This window comes from Cibotium barometz, chromosome 48, assembly GCF_041138505.1.
Source record: "Cibotium barometz isolate CiBa-2024 chromosome 48, ASM4113850v1, whole genome shotgun sequence".
NCBI lineage: Eukaryota > Viridiplantae > Streptophyta > Polypodiopsida > Cyatheales > Cibotiaceae > Cibotium > Cibotium barometz.
The window spans coordinates 2969030-2988093 of record NC_141093.1 but is presented as its reverse complement, the minus strand read 5'-3'; the positions used below and the strand labels follow the sequence as shown (position 1 = coordinate 2988093).

At 44.8% G+C, this 19064-nt stretch overlaps 1 protein-coding gene across 2 annotated transcripts in view; it reads left to right on the top strand.

Annotated features, from left to right (window-relative positions):
• Positions 1-15836, top strand: part of LOC147610705 (protein NEDD1-like) — a 62539-nt gene extending 46703 nt beyond the window's left edge. For both annotated transcript variants that reach the window (XM_086785165.1, XM_086785167.1), the window contains 5 exons: positions 13760-14347; positions 14472-14748; positions 14830-15128; positions 15268-15453; positions 15600-15836. In XM_086785165.1, coding sequence (XP_086641291.1) covers positions 13760-14347; positions 14472-14748; positions 14830-15128; positions 15268-15453; positions 15600-15707 — 1458 coding nt within the window. In that variant the 3' untranslated portion in view covers positions 15708-15836. The remainder of the gene's footprint in view (positions 1-13759; positions 14348-14471; positions 14749-14829; positions 15129-15267; positions 15454-15599) is intronic.
• Positions 15837-19064: the final 3228 nt, after the last annotated feature.

Sequence of the window (19064 nt, the reverse complement as noted above, 5' to 3'; positions counted from 1 at the left end):
GCATTAAAAGCAAACTTCATCACTGGAGTAGGAGGAAGCTCGACTTGGCCTCTAGAGCTTTGGTGGTTAACCAAGTTTTGCTAGCCACGTCTTGGTTTATTGCTTTGTGTTGGATTTTTCAGAAGGGCTGCATTGGCCAGCTTCGTCGCCTTATTTGGAACTTTCTTTGGTCAGGGCTTGATGGAAATGCACACACCAGGGCCAGAGTTGCTTGGGAAACCATTATCGGGCCTAAGCAAGAAGAGGGATTGAATATCATTGACCTGGAGGTGCAATGTAAGGCTTTGCTTTGTAAGCTTGTTGTTAGGGGCTTTCTTCTAGGCACTGAGCCGTGGAAGGACTTTCTCATGGAGCAGATCACGAAGTGTGTCCCTGTTCGCGGAGGTGTTTGGACTCTTAGCTCACGCCTTATTTTTTCAGATGCAGTTCACCGCTCCCCTTCGTCTCCCTGGTTAGGTCCCTCCTACGGGCGTGGGACTGCCTGAGGAGTTTTTTGGTGTACATCCCCCCGCGTTCAGCGGAGGAAGCTAACCGGCGGTCCATTCTGTGGAATGATTTGATCTTAGATGTGCATGGTAGGCCTCTTGGGGTAGCTATGCATATTCTCTGGACTGGCTGGGAGACCCTATGCCCCACAACGCTGGCTTGGAAGAGGTTTGAGAGCCTTACCGAGGTGCAAAGATTGGATATCACGCAGCATTTGAGAGGTTCTAGCCGGAGGATTGCACCGATTGATGCAGCCATTCCCAACCACTGGATTATTGGATTTGTTTTGGAAGGTCGTCATTATTCTTGGTTTGGGGTTTTCTCTGGGACAGGTGTTTCTCTTCAGGTTATGGGTATCTCATTGCCTAGGGAGGATGATGTATCGGTCTTTTTTTCTGTATAGGATGGATGGCAGCTAGAGAGATGTGATGTGCATGACCTTATTGAGGGCCCCCAGATTCGTCTAGTCATAGTTGTTGGCAGGTTAGGGAAGCACGTCTTTGTTGACATCCCCCCCCCCAAGGGATGATCACAGAGAGTGTTAGCCTTTGGTTGTATGGTGGCTGCCCTATCAGACATTTGCCTTGGAACCCCAGTGAGTGGGAGTGGAAGGATGCTTGTAATTCTTTGAAAAGCATGGCTTTTTTTAGTTATACAGTGCGGAATGCCAGACATCTTATCTTGGGACACATTTAGAGTGTCCCTACGCTTAGACCCCATTGGGACTCTTACGGCATTTTGATTGACATTCAGAGGGCATTTTGGCAGAGATTGTGGCACTCTTATAGGAAGCCACAGATTTCCTCCTTTATCTGGGTTTCCCTTCATGGTGGTCTGGCCACTAATCAGTGAAGGTTTGTTATTGGTGCTTGCCCAGCATGCCCTAGATGTGGAGGAGTTTCGGAGTCAGTTTACCATTGTTTATGGAAATGCAAGGAAGCACAGAGGGTTTGGTCTGCGATTGCACACCTCTTTGGTAGGATTAAGAGGGATGCTATCATTTCTTTTGGTTCTATCATTTGGTTGACACAGTTTGGGCCTCAGCTGAGGTTCGAGGGGATTGACAGGAGCTTGGCCATTATGGTTAGGCAAGGAGTTGCTCGGCAGTGTTGTCTTCAAGATTTGCCACTTTCACACTTTGTCCCTCCGGCACAGAGGTTAGACAGTTTTTGGGAGATTATTGCTAGCATCTCAGCCTGGAATATCTAGAAGGCTAGATGCAGTGAGGCCATTGAGGGTACTCCTGTTCTTGTTTCGCAGTGTCTTTGCAGGATTTGGAGTGATATTATTCACACCACTATGGCTACCTGGGCTAGAATCCAGGGATCTTTGAGGGCTGCAAAGAGGAAGCGCGCCCAGTTTATGAGAGAGTGGGACATTGGTATCTTTTTCACATCCTCTCATTCGGGACCCTATTGGTAGCACAGGGCTCCTGATTGGTTGAGATCTCCACCTTGCTTGGTGTGAAATCTCCATTTTGTAAAATTTTTCATACTTAATAGAAGTCTCCTTTCTGGAAAAGAAAAAAAAAAGGTAAGGCATCTTCACAGGGTGGTTATCAGCCAAAACCTGATTGTAGACAACCATCCTGTAAGTCAAATGCTGATAAGAATGATGTTGGGAAAGCCAAGAAAAAGGGCATATGTCATTACTATAGGAAACTTGGCCATTACATTTGTGAGTGCAAGAAAAGGCTTGCAAAAGAGAAGAAGAAAGATTTTGGGATGTCAGTGCCCGATCCATCGCATAGGGCTGAAATCCCTCACCTGGTCCTTGATCACTTGATGTTTGTCATGGATTCACAACTCACTGATTTGCTTCTCATCCATGAACGCATCCATGGATGCGCAAGTGGCTAAAATGGAGGCTATATCTGCCCGTCTTGACAAGATGGGATCGGCACCTCGAGCACCTAGTATTCCGGATCAGGAATCTACAAGGGCCCGTGCTTCAAAGCAAGTGTTGGACGATTCCGAGGACGAAGAGGCAAAACTTTATGGTGGAGGATTTGTCACTTCTTTGGATGTAGGCAAGGATGTACTAGATTCGCTCCCGGTCGAGCAGTCTTCATTCTTCACTTGTGCGTGGTTGGGAGAAGACACGCTGTACATGTCACGGATGGTCTCCTTTGTGGAGTCCCTGTCCTCGAGATTCTCTAGACAATTCTCGCTCGCCTTCACCATCTTGATGTCGGGGGACTACCGGTTTGCCGAGTTCTTACTCCATGCATCGTGAGGAACGAGCTCAATTAATGAAGCTTTTGAGGCCTCCCAAGTTCAACGGGATGGATGGAGAAGTCGTGACCAATTGGACCCGCAAGATGGCTGCCTTGTTGGTAGCAGCAGCAACAGGTGGTTCAAGTTTTTTTCAACTCCATTTGGTGCGTACGGCTTTGATGGATGTTGCTCTCTTGTGGTGGGAAGACCACCGTAGGCACACTTTTGTGACTTGTTGGGATGATTGTCTGCAAGGCAGTCTTCAAGCAATTTATTCCCGTAGATTACAAGCGTGAATTGAAGAAAAGTGGGAGTGTTTTATGCTAAAACATGGCGAATCGATAACGGACTATCTCACTCATTTTTGGAAGCTTTTGCTCATACTCCCAGCAGCCGTTTGGCGGTGGGAGTAGGTTGATCGTTTTGTAGATGGTCTGAAACCATCTTTGCATGCAGACATTTGTGCACATCAACCCTGTTGCCTTTCAGAAGCGGTTCGCCTTGCTACAACCCTTGAGACGCAGGAGAGTTTCAAGTTTGGGACTCAACAACAAGGGCAGCATAAAGGCAAAGACAACGGTAGCGAGTCAAGGCCAAAGATGGTCTAAGAGCAAGGCAAGTGGGGGCATAGTTGCAGCTGATACAAATTCATTTAGTTTGTACAATACGGACCTGTACCTTTTGTACGTCGTACGGAATAGGTGACATGGTTGCTTAAAAAAAAAAATTCCAAAAAATGGGCGCTATCTTAAAGCGACAAGGTCTCGTACAATTTTTTTCTCTCTCTCTTCTCTAGTTTTCTATGTCGTCATTGCTTGTGCATCCTGTCTGCCGTACCTATTGATGCTGCCGTACCTGCTCCAAGGCATGGCTCTGTGTGTGTGTGTGAGACCGGTGTGTGTGTGACCGGTGTGTGTGTTTGATAGGTGTGTGTGTGTTACGAGCTCTAGCCATGGTGATTCCAGCCCTCAGCCGGCCCTTCTGGTGATCCCGACCTGTTCATACTGTAGTCTACGGTTCGTTCTCCCTCCTGCGCCAGCTCGCTGTGAACAGCCACCTTTCAGAGCTCCGTTTTGTCTCTTTCCTGTTTCGTTCCAGCCCCCTGCAGCTCTCCGTTTTGTGTGTGTGCATTCCATCCAGCTCTCCGTTAGTGTGTGCGTCCCATCCAGCACTCCGTTTGTCTATGAGCACGACGATCTGCTCCACGATTTCAGCCAATTCGCAGCCCTTACTTCTGCTCGCTCAAAACTTCTCGCTGTTTCGCCGTCCTGTCTGCCCTCTCAACCCTCCAAGCGCCTCGCTACTACAGGTCTCTGTGTTCCCTTCTGTGTAAGTCTCGATGGCAGAAACAAGCAAGTATTATGCCAAGAGAGCACTTTCTCCTGAACCTAAAAGACAATCAAGGGAAACTCTGCCCCCCATAGCTCCTTCATCTGAAGATGCTTCCTATGTGTTTGACATGTTGAATGAGGATTTTCAACAAAGTAGAAGAGAATGGATACTACCTGCTCCGGAACTCACTTACAAGATGAAGTTGCCTTCTCTTGTGCATCCTCTGAAGAAGCTCTCTCAAACTGCAGTCATCATCTTCTTTCTAGGCAAAATACCCTCGGCTAATGATGTGGGACAATGGGTGAATTCTCTCCTAGGTGGATGCTATGTAGGAGTCTATTTTGCCTCCCAAGGATTTTATGAAGTTCATCTCTTGGATGCATTGACAAAACAAAAGATGCTGGAAATGTCCCCTTTATTTTTTGGTTGTCAAATGGTGCACATCATGCCTTGGTCTCCTAATAAGGACTATCCGAATCTCATCAAACATCACTGCCCTGTATGGGTTGAAGTGGTTGATTTTCTAGATTACATGAGAACAGAGCTTCCAGGCTTAGCGATGACATTGGGACAAGTGATCTGTCCCCCTCGTCCCACAGGTAATAAAAATCGTTTTTGCATCTTATGGGATACTGATAGACCAACCCCCTCTGCTATTGCAGTTGAGATTGAGGGTGTTAATTTGGGAAAGAAATATTTCACTTTGAAATGGGGCATTTTTGCTGGAGCTTGTTTCTCTTGTCACAAGTTTGGGCACCTAGCTTCTGAGTGTCCCTCTATCCTTCATCCGCCTCCTCCAGCTGCCATTCCTCCGCCATCTAATAAAGGAGGTCAGAAGACATATGTGGAAAAGACTGAAGCTAAAGGAGCAAAGCCTTCCGTTCATACAGGGAGCCAAGCCAATTCAGCTCAAAAGAAGGATAAAGGAAAAAGCAAGCTAGTGGAAAATAATTCATCTTCTCACGAGGGTTGGCAGAATGCAAAGAAGACGGTGCCTCTCAAACAAAGACCTCTCCAATCTCGTAATTGGGATGCTTCTACTCCATCTCCTGGTCAACCTTCTACCTCTTCGGACAGCCCCATCTCAAAGGCATGGGTCAATGGAGTCAAGAAGGGTATTCCACTTTGTGAAGAAGATGATCTAGTCAGGGAATTCGATTCTGAGGGTCAGCAAGACCCTGTGGCAAGAGGCCTGATGCCTCCCTTTCTCTTTGAGGACTGCTCATCTCTTGTACATATTTTCATGCGTGCTTCTCTTAAATGTATTTCTCATAACATACAGGGCCTCTGCAACCAACATAAATGGAGGCTCCTATGGCATTATATAAATAAAACTCATCCAGATGTTGTGTGTCTGCAAGAGCATAATCAGCATTCTTTTGCTGGCCAGCATGGGTTCTTTTCAGGATATGATATATTTTATGCAGGATCTGAACAATTCTTTGGGCTGTGCATTTTAGCCAGACATGATCTGCAGCCCTGCGTAGCATATAATGATCTTTGTGGCCGATGGATGATTATCCAATGTATGATCAATGGAGAGATTTTTGAAATAGGCTCCTTGTATGCCTCTCAAATTTCAGCTTCCAGAGCTTTAATGTGGGACTCCATAAAGCAATATCCTTGGTCCTCAAATGCTCTACTTTGTGGTGACTTCAATAATTCTCCTCACTGGAAGGACAATACCACACATAAATCCCATATGCTGCCCTTTGAAATCCAGCAATGGGAACATATGACTTCATCACTTCATACTGCAGATTTATGGACAGCAACTCACCCTTCAGTTTTGGGATTTACATATCATCATAATGCTTTTACAGAATATTGGGCCAGGCTTGATAGATGGTATCAGCAATATGATGATTATACATGTCAAATGTGGACTGATTATTCTCAACAACTATCTGATCACACTCCACTTTGGCTCAACCTTTCATTTGGTATGCCTCTGGATGATATGCAGCTCTCTTTAGTCAGACACTTGCAGGTCAATCAATTATATCTTTCTCATGAAAAATTCCAGCAAATGATCAGATTGGCTTGCAGGCCATTGTTATCCCATGCTCAGGAGGATCTGGATTTTGCTTGGAACTCTTTTGTACATCGTATTCAAAATGTCATTAAGGAATATGGAAGATGGTACATGGCAGAAACCAGACAGCATATCCAGTGGGCAAAATCATACAAGCAGTCCTTGGTACAAATTAGCCATCAAAGGTCTCTTTCTGCTTCTGAGAAGAATTCATTGTCTTGTGCTTCTTCCATAATTGATGCTAATGATAAACGCAAGCTTTCCAAATGGCAGACAAGGGCTAGAGTTAAACCTATGCTAGATAAGGGTTGTTCCTCGAAATCTTTCTTTCGAAATTTACATGCGTATAGACAAAGTCAATCTATCATGAGAGTCAGGAAACCCGATGGTCTTTGGACCCAGACTTTATCTCAGCTAGAAAAACAATGTCTGGATCATTTTCAGCTTCTTTTTTCTCAACCATCTTCTTCTACACCTCAGGTTGCATTGGCTCGGAGCAGATTTATTGAGCTTGTTTCTCCTATTGTTTCTTTGCAAAAAGCTTCAATGCTGGAAATGTCCTTTTCAGATATTGAAGCCCTCAAGCATTTGGGTAAACATAAATCCCCTGGCTGGGATAGTTTGACGGTTGAACTTTTTGTAGCCTTCTGGGCTGAATTGAAGGGTCCAATCTTGAAGCTCATTAATGTAGCCTGGCAGCATCAACATCTTCCCTCAGCTTGGAAGCATGGTCTGGTTAAGCTTGTGCCCAAAAAACCTCTATGTGAGACAATGGATGACTGGAGGCCTATCACTTTGATGCCTGTTATATATAAACTTATTGCTAAAATGTTGGTACATCGGATAAAGGATATCCTTCATGATGGACTTCATCCCAGGCAATATGGTTTTGTTCCAAGAAGGCATATACATGATAATATCTCCAATACTCTCATCGCAATGGAATATGCAAAATATTCTGCTTAAGATGTCTTGGTCATGCAGGTGGATGTGGCAAAGGCATTTGATACGGTACAGTGGGATTATGTCTCTCAAATCATGTCTAAACTTGGTTTTGGACCAAAGCTAGTTAATGTCATATATTGGCTTTACTCAGATTCCACTGCTCAATGCTTTATAGGGAATCATTTGTCTGAGTCTTGGACTCTGGAACGATCAGTTCGACAGGGATGCCCTCTCAGTGCTTTGTTCTATGCTATTGCTTCACATCCTTTGCTTCTTTATATGGATCATCTGGTTGATACTAGACAGTTAGAGGGGCTTCAGATTTTTGGTTCACGGCCTTCCATTGCATAGGCTTATGCAGATGATTCATTCTTCATGCCAAAGAACAGTCCTCTGGAGCTTCGCCTATTGATGGATACTCTTTCAGATTTTGGGTTGGCAGCTGGTCCAAAAATTAATTTTCAGAAATCAAAACTCTTACCTCTCAAGCATTGTGATTGGCATGCTATCCTGTGGCCCGGCCAGATTATTTATCCGGAAAACATAGTAAGACATTTGGGTTATCCCATTGGCTGGAAAATAAAAAATAAGCAACAAATATCTTGGGTATTAAACAAAATTCAGGACAAATTAGAATATTGGAAGATCTCCACTTGGCCATTGCACATACGGCTTCGAATTGTTCAATCCATTGTTCTAGCTTATGTCCAGTTCTACCTTCCTCTATTACATTGGTCATCTCGAGATCTTTCTTCTTTTATGTCTCAAGCCATGGAGATTTTTTGGAAAACTAAGCTTCATAAAAAAGCTTTAAGGTTGCTCAAAATGGACCTGCTTTGCTCACCAAGAATGCATGGTGGTTTGAATATTATAAACATCAAATTTCATGTGTTGGCAAGAAAGATCACTATGCTCAAAACCTTTTTTCAACAAGAGCAGCCTTGGTCTATCATGTTGGCAATTTTGTGTGGTCAGATGCGCACAAATGCCTATGGACATTGGCTAGTTGATCCATCGGAAGTAGTACTTGGCAAATTTCAAGGTAAAATCCCTGGTTGTCCATTTTCTACTTCCTTGATTCAGGATTGGAAGAAAGTGCTCTCTTGCATCAAATGGTCTCCCCATCCTGCTTCTATAGCTTCCTCGCTTCGAATGGAAAGCCTACATTGGAGTGCTGTTTTTTACTCTCCCCTTGCTGTACAACAACTAATCAGAGCTTACAATCTTATGAAGTTGGGCATCCGGTTCATTGACGACGTGGTAGATACTCGAGGGCAAATTCTTTCTTTTTCGGCAGCATGCCAACAATACAATCTTGGGATGCATCATAGATTTATATGGAAAGCTATTGCAGATCTCTTACACCATTTCATTCCGATTCCAACATTGGATGTAAGAGACAGGCTTCAAGATTGGCATCTTCAGTCTTCAAGTTCAAGATTATCCTCTCAGCCTTTGCATCTATTGACTTCTATACAGGCTTATTGATTGATATTACCTCCTCCATGGATTGCTCATCATGCTAATTCTCTTTGGCATCTGGATAAGTCTTTAGCTTGGTGGAAAGGAAAACTGACATTGATATGGAAGTTGAAAATGCCATTGAAGCAGAGACTCTTTCTTTGGAGATGCATTGTCGGTATTTTTCCAGTGGAAGTGAAATTGGCTCAAAGAAGGATTGCCTCTCCTCTTTGTCCAAGATGTCATCATACTACTGAGAGTATTCCGCATTTATTGTGGTTTTGTTCATGTTCCAGAGACCTTCTGGACAAGATCTCCTATTTTTTATCTCTCAGATTTCCTGCACACAGGTTCTACAGGTTTTTCTGGATGTTTGGCAGATTATTAGCTTCTTTCTCACAGTATTCTCTTTTCTTCCATTGGATCAGATACTGGGCCTTATGGAGCCTCTGGCTACAGCGAAATCATGCATATCTGAATTCACCCCTTCAGCACCCTTATGAGTTCTTAAAAGCCTCATTGCGGCAGTCCTTATATGATGCCTTACATGAGGAAGATTTGGATGTTTCTTGTATTCAGCTTTTCTTTTACTGTTTCTGATGGATAGGGCATAGGCTCTTTTCTCGAGCACTGCCCTGATGTAAAATGGATGTTTCATAATATAATTTCTTCGTTTCACCCAAAGAAAAAAAAAGTGTGTGTGTGTGTCTGTGTGGACATTATTGTATCACTTTGGTCTCATAGGTCCATTGGATCTTTAGTAGACGCTTAATATATTTTTCTTTCTCTCTCTTTGTCTCACACACACACACACTTTTATTTTTTGTAAAACCATTGAAATTGCATTATATCATAAATGTACAAAATGGTTTGACATCAAGAGGATGTCTAAACCCTAGAACTTAAAAACAGTAGTAAAAAAGTTCTATGCAAGAACAGGGAAGTGCTCTAGAAAAGAGCCTATGCCCTATTCATCAGTAACAGTAAAAGAAAAGCTGAACACAAGAAACATCCAAATCTTTCTCATGTACGGCATCATATAAGGACTGCCACAAAGAGGCTCGGAAGAACTCATAAGGGTGCTGAAGGGGTGAATTTGATTTCGCTGTAGCCAGAGGGTTCATAAGGCCCAGTATCTGATCCAATGGAAGAAAAGAGAATACTGTGACAAAGAAGCTGATAACGTGCCAAACATCGAGAAAAACCTGTAGAACCTGTGTGCAGGAAATCTGAGAGAGAAAAAACATGAGATCTTGTCCAGAAGGTCTCTGGAATATGAACAAGACCACAATAAATGCGGAATACTCTCAGTAGTATGATGACATCTTGGACAAAGAGGAGAGGCAATCCTTCTTTGAGCCAATTTCACTCCCACTGGAAAAATACCGACAATGCATCTCCAAAGAAAGAGTCTCTGCTTCAATGGCATTTTCAACTTCCATATCAATGTCAGTTTTCCTTTCCACCAAGCTAAAGACTTATCCAGATGCCAAAGAGAATTAGCATGATGAGCAATCCATGGAGGAGGTAATATCAATCAATAAGCCTGTATAGAAGTCAATAGATGCAAAGGCTGAGAGGATAATCTTGAACTTGAAGACTGAAGATGCCAATCTTGAAGCCTGTCTCTTACATCCAATGTTGGAATCGGAATGAAAGGGTGTAAGAGATCTGCAATAGCTTTCCATATAAATCTATGATGCATCCCAAGATTGTATTGTTGGCATGCTGCCGGAAAAGAAAGAATTTGCCCTCGAGTATCTACCACGTCGTCAATGAACCGGATGCCCAACTTCATAAGATTGTAAGCTCTGATTGGTTGTTGTACAACAAGGGGAGAGTAAAAAACAGCACTCCAATGTATGCTTTCCATTCGAAGCGAGGAAGCTATAGAGGCAGGATGGGGAGACCATTTGATGCAAGAGAGCACTTTCTTCCAATCCTGAATCAAGGAAGTAGAAAATGGACAACCAGGGATATTACCTTGAAATTTGCCAAGCACTACTTCCGATGGATCAACTAACCAACGACCATAAGCATTTGTGCGCATCTGACCACACAAAATTGCCAACATGATAGACCAAGGCTGCTCTTGTTGAAAAAAGGTTTTGAGCATAGTGATCTTTCTTGCTAGCACATGAAATTTGATGTTTATAATATTCAAACCACCATGCATTCTTGGAGAGCAAAGCAGGTCCATTTTGAGCAACCTTAAAGCTTTTTTACGAAGCTTAGTTTTCCAAAAAATCTCCATGGCTTGAGACATAAAAGAAGAAAGATCTCGAGATGACCAATGTAAGAGAGGAAGGTAGAACTGGACATAAGCCAGAACAATCTCACACACACACACACACACACACACACACACACACACACACACACACGCACGCACACACACACCACACACATTTTCCCTCTCTCTCTCTCTCACCACATGCGAGAGTGGTGGGATGGAAGGAAGGGGCCTCACCGAAAGAAGGTGCCATAGCACTATGCAGGATTATTGGAATTCCCAACACCCCCTTCGTCGAGGCATGGAGAGTGGGCAAGGACATCACAAAGGAGCGTGCACTCATCCTCAAGTTTGAGAGTTTGGAGGCGAAGCAGGCATTCCTCACCAAGAGGCGGAACTTAAAGGCGGAGAAGACCTATCTTGAGGATGACCTAACACCAGCCCAGGTCGCACACAGGAGGGAGTGATGCCATACATACTAGAAGTGCGGAAGGCAGGGAAGTGGGCAGTGTATAGAGATGGGAGGGTGATTATCATAGAGCGGCGCTCTCCATGATGGCGCACGACCTATGAGACCAAGCTAGAGATTGCAGTCTTGAACTGAAATGGTGCTATGTAGACAGATGCAGGCCTGTTTGAGGGAACATTTAGAGGGCGTGACATGGTCCTATATACAGAGACACACCAATGCCAAGGGAGCCGACTACCATGGGAGCCCATCCGCCGCCCACGGCCACGCATAGGAGGTGGCACTAGAGGCTCAGGAGGAATGGCCATATTATACATAGAGGAGCTACAGCATGTGATATGGGTGGCCAGACAAGATGAGGATGCACAGTTCATGTGGGTGAGGATCATGACGGAGAGGGCCCGAGACATCTACCTTGCAGTGTGCTACTTTGCACCATCCACATCCAGATATGCCACCCATGGGGAGTCTCCATACCTGTGCCACTTTATGATGATATCATGAAGTTCTCCATCCTAGGGGATATCCTCCCAGCTGGAGACTTCAATGCCTGCAGCACTAGTGCACAAGTACCCTTCTTCGAGACAGATGATCCCATGTACCAGGAGATCCACATGGTGGGCACAATCTCGAGGGGACATCATAGGACATGGCGACCCGCATGGACTATGGGAAGTACTTCTTGGCCCTTGGTGGGGCTCATAGACTGGTGGCCTGGTTCTAGCTCTCACTTGCTACCCCTTTAGACATGGAGCTAGTACAGTGGCCTACTTGGTGGGCTCTCTCCTCTTGATACCACTCATCCTGGACTTCACCATTTTGCCCCGCATGCTGCATCATCTGCTGCTCCATCTGAAAGAGAAACCCAGTGAAGTACTATAAGTTTCGGTTTGAGACGCAAATCGGACAATAAAATCACATCCTATTGAATTGCCAATGGTTATGCCGATTTCAGCAAATGCAACATCTTTACTCCTTTGACTGCATGGATTGTAGAGACAATATACCTTGCTACCAGTGCTTGTAGCCCACAAATATGCATTTAACTGCATTGTCATCCAATTTGCCTCTTAGCTGTGAAGGCGCATGAACATATTCAAGGCAACCAAAAGTCCTGAGGTGGTCAACCTTAGGCTTTCTGTCATGCCAAGCCTCAACCTCAGGATTTGCAGGTACTCCTAGTTGATGATTATGCTGACATCGAAGATGATGATGGGCTGTGTGTAGTATTGCACGCCAGCTGGATGAGGCTCCGCAGAGGGACACTAGCTGGATGGAGGCGAGCAGTGCTTGGAGAGGGAAAACTGGTGGTGAGTCGGCAGAGATAATGCTGCTGGCTGTGGACTGGGAAAAGGTGGCACTTGCAGTTGGTTGCGAGGGCAGGGAGCAGCGGCTACAGGCGGGCAAGACGGCTGCAGTAGAGGGGAGACGATCTGCAACTGATGATGAGCAGATGGTGGGTGCGAGAGGGCTGAACAGGTAACCAGTGTGGAAGCTGTGAAAATGGCACACATGAGGTGGTGACAGCAGCACACGTGGCGGTGATGGACAATGCACACAAGATCCTCGTGAAGCTGTCAGGGCCGCATCTGAGGAAACAATGAAGGAGATGGAATTGAAGCTGACGTGGCTGTGATACCATTTCTTAGGTTTAGGGTTACATAGGCCTAAGCTAAGGAGGATGAAAGATGTCCATGGCTGTGGTGTAGGTATAGAGAGAGGGGGTAGAGAGAAAGAGAACAAAGCTCAAGAGAGAGACTGTATTGCACATACAATGTAATGCTTGTATTAATGTTCTATAAAACCTTCAAAAAGTACAATGCTTTTATAGGCTTAAGCCTTATCTTTTGACACAGTCACATTCATAGAGCAACAACACATGGCATAGCCAATGACATCACTGCCTATCACATTCACACTTAAAATGGCTATAAGAGGTTGTACACACAGACATACTCACTCACATAAGTGAGTGTTCAGACACACATACACAAACAGGGGTACACGTACACGATGGATACACACACAAAGACTCCGAAATACCCAACACTGCTCCACCTCTGGAATCTGCGTCAAATTGAGGTTTGTGTTTCATTTTGAGACGGAAACTATATCGCAAACCAGAGCTGATTTGCAGACAAAACTGTTGAATTTGTAAGCACTTAGAAAGGGGTCACCAAAGAATGTGTAGGCTGCATGCCATTGATATGCGGCCAAAGCCTTAAACTTAACTGCCAAATCTTCTTTGCTCCCATAACAAGGAGAAAATATTTTTGTGGCTGAAAACTAAGCTGTCTAGGCCACTCTTTCCATTTAACTTTTTAAACCTTTGCTGCAACATCATGCATATAAATTCAAGTAGTGATATGCCTGCAGAGAGAAATTCTGTATTTAAAAAGTTGTTGGAAGGGCTGACGTTAGAATGTGGTCATTAAAAAATAACTTCTGGTATGAAAAAAGTAGTTTATCAAACTAATTGCTAATGCATACTGCAATTCGTGAGCTAGAAGTAGAAAATTACTGTTACTTAGATGTTATGAAAGTATGTTATTTTAATAGTTGTATCTTTGGATATGTGCCAGGCAGTCACAAATCTATGTTGGCAGCGCTCAAATCCTATACCTGTAATTGAAGCAAACTGCACCTTGGAAGTGGCTCTTTTGGGTGTCACAGGGGAAGATTCTGTTCTTATGCCAGATCCTCTACCAGCTTCAACAGTAAACACACATGGCCGAACTGTGCTGTCATCTTTTCCTGTCAAAACATCTGGGCGTTCTTCTCTCACAGCAGCTGATAGCTCATCGGCCTCAGGGATTAATGCCACCATTGGGCCTTTATCTTCAGCAACCGTTACTAGTGAGGAGACTTCCTTCCCGTCTGCTAACCCAACTTTGACTAAAGGTTCCTTCTCGTGGCTGCAGACGCCTCGCAACTCTTGCATCATCAAGGATGATATGGAGGTTTTTTCTCCCTTGGTTGATGTTCAACCCATCACCCCATCAGTTTCCACTTTCTGGGATTCCAATGATGATTTGAAAAGAGATTCTGGTGGAGACAGGAAAGTGGCATGGGGACCTACTCCACCTGGTAACATTCGGCGATTCCCATCCATAGAAGAGCTTAAGGATGAAAACCAATCACCTGCAGAGCATCGCAGTCCATCACTTCAGGTTTTCAAAGAAAAGCTTGATTCAACTTCAAGAGTGCTTGATCGTGTCTTTGGTGTATAGAATCCTAACTGAGCCCAAGTAGTGTAAAGAAAACATGACTGAGGACATTGTTTTTGTGCTTTAGGAGGACATACAAGCTAAATCCTGCCCTTCATCACCAGTGGGAAGCACTCCTATCTCTAGCATATCCCCCAAGGCAGACAGGTCTCCATCGGTGACACCTCCTGAGGCATGGGGGGGTGATTCTGTTGCAGATAAAGTGACTGTTCGCACTCACACTATGTCAAGATTTGCCTCACGTGGTTTAGTATCAGGCTCCAATGGTTTATCTTCTCGGGCATCCACAAGCAATGCAGCTGATACATTCCCCAGCCTCGCTTCCAATAGCTTAAATCTTGGAGGTGAACTTTTTGATGGTAAAGGATTCAGAAGTTGAGTAGTATTTCGAAGCCCTTGAATGATGGACATAAATGTGGGTGCAGGTATCAGTACTATTATGAACCCAGAGAATTCTGTATCTGATCCTACAGTAACATCTCCGAATCGGAAGTTAATGTCATATTCCGAAAGGACCCTTATCTCTCGAAGTATCCTGTCAAGCACTGGTGAAGCACCTGAATCAAGTGGAGGATCTCCTAGGCAAAAGAAGTTGAATGCTGAAAAAATTGATGATCACAGTGTGGTGGAGGGTAACCTAGAAGGAAGGAAGGAGGGAGAAAATGGGCATGGCTTAAGGTCTGATGCAGGAACATTGACAGGGGCAACATCAATATCATCCAATGTATGATCCTTTCATTTCCTCCTCTTTGTTCAACTTTATGTGTACATTAAATAGGTACTGTCTTGGTGGCTTTCCTGTCGAATGGTTGGCTGTGGATATGGCCACCTAATAATCTAATTAAGTAACATTATGATGACAGGGCCATCTACACCTTGGTGCACCAAGAAGCTCTCAACAAGATCCACCTCATCAAGGACCACCTTCCTTTGCTCTGCAACTGGTGCAGAGAACACTTGAAGAGAGTCTAGGGGCTGTGCAGAAGGCAATACATGATGATGTGCAGAATCTCCATTTGGAGCTTTTACGGCAATTCCATATCTTACAGGTTTGCAGAACTGTTTTAACTCTCTATGAAGTGTGGTCAGGATATTCGTAAGGCTTTTGAGAATCTCAAGCAGCAGTATTCAGAGAGCCATGGATACAACATAAAACTTACACCTTATTTTTGGTGTTCTCTTTGCTTTTGTGCAGACAGAGATGGTGGGCATGATGGATGGGTTTTTGTTAAAACAGACAGAAATGATGGATGAAATGCAGGCTCTTAGGAGAGAAAACCAGCAGCTTCGTAATCTTTTTTAGAGATTTCTAATACATTTCTTTGAAGTTTTCTGACTCAGGAAGCGCCTATTTCATTGGCAATTTCATATATAAATTTGTACAAGGTCTGTAATCAGTCAGTTTCCTTTGTGTGGTGAGAAGTTTATCTTAAAACATGGCTTCAAGATATGGTGTTATTTTTGGGTCCTAAGTTCCACACGTCTATGAGTTGAAACTAAAGTCAAGTTTTTCAACTACGTGAATTTTGTATGGAAAATGTTTTATTAGCCAAACAAAGTAGGTTCACCGGAGATGTGAGCTATGGTTGGTTATAAAAGATCCTCCATCAGTTATAAAAGAGAAAACGTCCGTGGAAAGCGAACTATAAAACAGCCCCAAAGCAAAGTGTGTTATGTCCGTGGAAAGAAGAAGAGTGAAGAGAAAACGTCCGTGGAAAGAAGAGTGAAGAGAAAAAAGAGGGGGGCTCCCTCTCTGGCTGGCCGCTCTCCAAGGAAGACTACATCAAAGGAGGGAGAAAAAAGCCAGTGAGGCATGTAGTGCTAGATCGGTCCGTCACCCTCTCTAGAGTGAGAAAAGGGCCTGGACTCCAACTGTGTAGGAAGGCAGCTGCATCCACTTCACCTGTTAGGTGCTCCCACCGTCTTCCTAGGGTGTGGATGATGTCTAGCCAAATAGTGGGGGTGCCATCAATGGCCTCTCTGCACCTAGCCCTGCCATACATGCCAAGCGGTAATACTGCTAATGATCTCCCATCGTGACAGACTCCAGCCCAGGGAGGTCCACTGGGTAATCAGGACTGCTGAGGCTGGGATGGCCGATGAGCGAGGCTGGTGCCCTTGTTCCCGTAAAGTAGAGCTGCACCCTCCGCCGTAGCCCAAGCAATCGTGCCCCATGTGATGACACGGAGAGTGCTCGGCTCAGACGTGAAAAGCCGAGGATCTTCCACCAAACCTGCTGGGCCTTTGGACAATCCCAGAGGCAATGTTGATTGAGTCTCCTTGGGGGCGCTTCAGTGGGTGTAGAGGGAGGGTCTTCCCGCAATGGCAAGCTAGGTGCCAATTACAAGGCTATGATGTGCGAGAAGCCAAAGGAAGAGAGTGACCTTTTGAGTGCGATAGCTGTCCAAGAGCTTGTGTCAACAATTTGCATGAAAATCATGGAGTTTGCCCTGGGCCTGCCGACGTGCTGCAGCTGCCAGGGTACCATCTAGTGCTTGCAAGAGAATGCACGGATCCACGCGGGCCAAGTATTGGAAGAAGGCGATTGCCTGGGGCCTTTGGAGTGCAGGTTAGGCATCGGTACCAAGCAAGCTCGTGGCAACCAGTCTTCAGGCTCGGGGGTGAATCCAGAGGACTCTACGTTTGGGTGATGAGTCGCTAGCCACAATCTATTGTGGTTATGCGATGTGTACGATGTCGGGTCTATGAAGCCTCATTAGGGTTCTAGGTCAGATGATCCTTGGGTATGGTTTATGGAGAACTTACATTGGTATTAGAGCATGGATCTGACAAGTGCTAGAACCCAAGGCATGGAGGATGTACAAGACAGCAGGCTGAATTTAGCAAGAAAGCCATGAAACGTTAGCATGGATGTGCAAAGGTCATAGAAAGGGAGAAAAGCACCTGAGGTGCATGCTGGACAGGAGGTTGTTTGTCCATGAAACCCTAGCTTTTTGCCTTTGGTTGTGTCTCGGGCGGCATGAAGGTATTCATGATATCTTTTGGGGCTGCATTTTTGTCCGTGTTGAAATCATGAGACAGGTACCCTTAGGCTTGTTATCTAGCAGAGAACAGCCGGGTGATGGTTGTCTTTATGTGCAACAAAGGGACAGCCATGGCACCCATAAAGAGGTGACAAAGGGGGTAAATTGGGTGGCCTGTGGCTGACCTGCAGAAGGCGGCCAGAGCAGCCATGTAAAGCAGGCGGGTGTGTTGGTGGAGTTGCCATGAGAGGAGCTAGGGTTAGGGTGGCTAGGGCTATGGCCCAAGGCCAGCCCATAAGGACCAGCCCTGGTCGGCCACCAAACCAGCTAAGGGTGCCCAGTCAAAGCGCTGCTGCTGCTGGTGTGCGCACAGGTGCCAGCCCATGATGGGCTTAGAGGCAGCCTGAGAGAAGTTGGTCGGGCAGTTGGTGCAAAGGTGGGCAGCAGAAGGCGCACAGTCCAGCCAGTGGTGGATAGTAGGTGGCCATGGGCCAATACGATGGTTTAAAGCATTCTAAACTAATCAAATTCTACTTTTAAAAGAGAAACAAAATGAAAAGTTTAATTCTAACAATTGATTACTTATCTAGGATAAAGAAAGGCTGAATTTAAGAATGAAGAGAGGGGAAAAGCCTTTCCAACAAGGCATAACATCATTTTTTCATTTTAAAGAAGACAAAAATTAGAAAACCATGAAAAGGAATAAAGACAAAGTAGGATTTCTAGCTTGAATTTTTGTGAGCTTTTCTTTGGCTTGATGGTTTGAGGGATCTACTCTTGTTTGCAACAAGAGTGGCCACCAAATCTTTTGAAGAGGGAAATGTCAAAAACTAATGAATTATAAAAAAATTCACCGTTTTTGGCTCTGGGGAGGTGGAGTAGAGTAATAGTGCATAAAAAACTATTAAGCTTCTACAAAAGGGGAGGCCTATATTTATAGCAAAAAGTGAGCTTCTAACCAAGCAAACTGATTCTATAATTTTCCAAATCAGTTTGGTCAATTTCTGACCATAAATGCGCACACATGCGCATAGCCCTGCAACAAACAGGACGGGATTCGCGCAGAAGAGGGTGACCCTTGGAGAGCCTGCAGAGAGGGAGAAGGATGTGCTGGGGTGCCGCGTAGGTGTGCCGAGAGGAAAAACAAAAGCAGCACATTGCTTGTTTTAGAGAAAGCACGATTAGTCTATTTTTTTGTTGTGCGCACAAGTGCCAGCCCATGATTGGGCTTAGAGGTGGCCTGAGAGAAGCTGCTTGGGCAGTTGGCGCACAGGTGGGCAGCAGAGGGCGCACAGTCTAGCCAGTGTACGGACAGTAGGTGGCCGTGGGCCAGTATGTACAATAGATGCTTAAGCACAAGCACATAGGCCTGCAGAGCAAACAGGCCGGGGTTTATGTATTAACATTTACAAAAGGCCAAAATGACCTATCAAAGGGTTACATCATGTCCATGAAATACATCATCATGGGTACTAAAAATAAACATCAAAGAAAGTAATAAGAGCTGAAATGTCAGATCTGATCCCAAAACAAAAAGTGTCCAGTTCTCATATCACCCTAAAATATCCTGCATAGGACGCTGCAACATGGCACCCAATGTAGTAAAGCTGGGCCGGCGAGAGAAAGTCGTGTGGTGGTGGAAGACGATGGCTTTGATCCTCCTTTAGTGACACGGG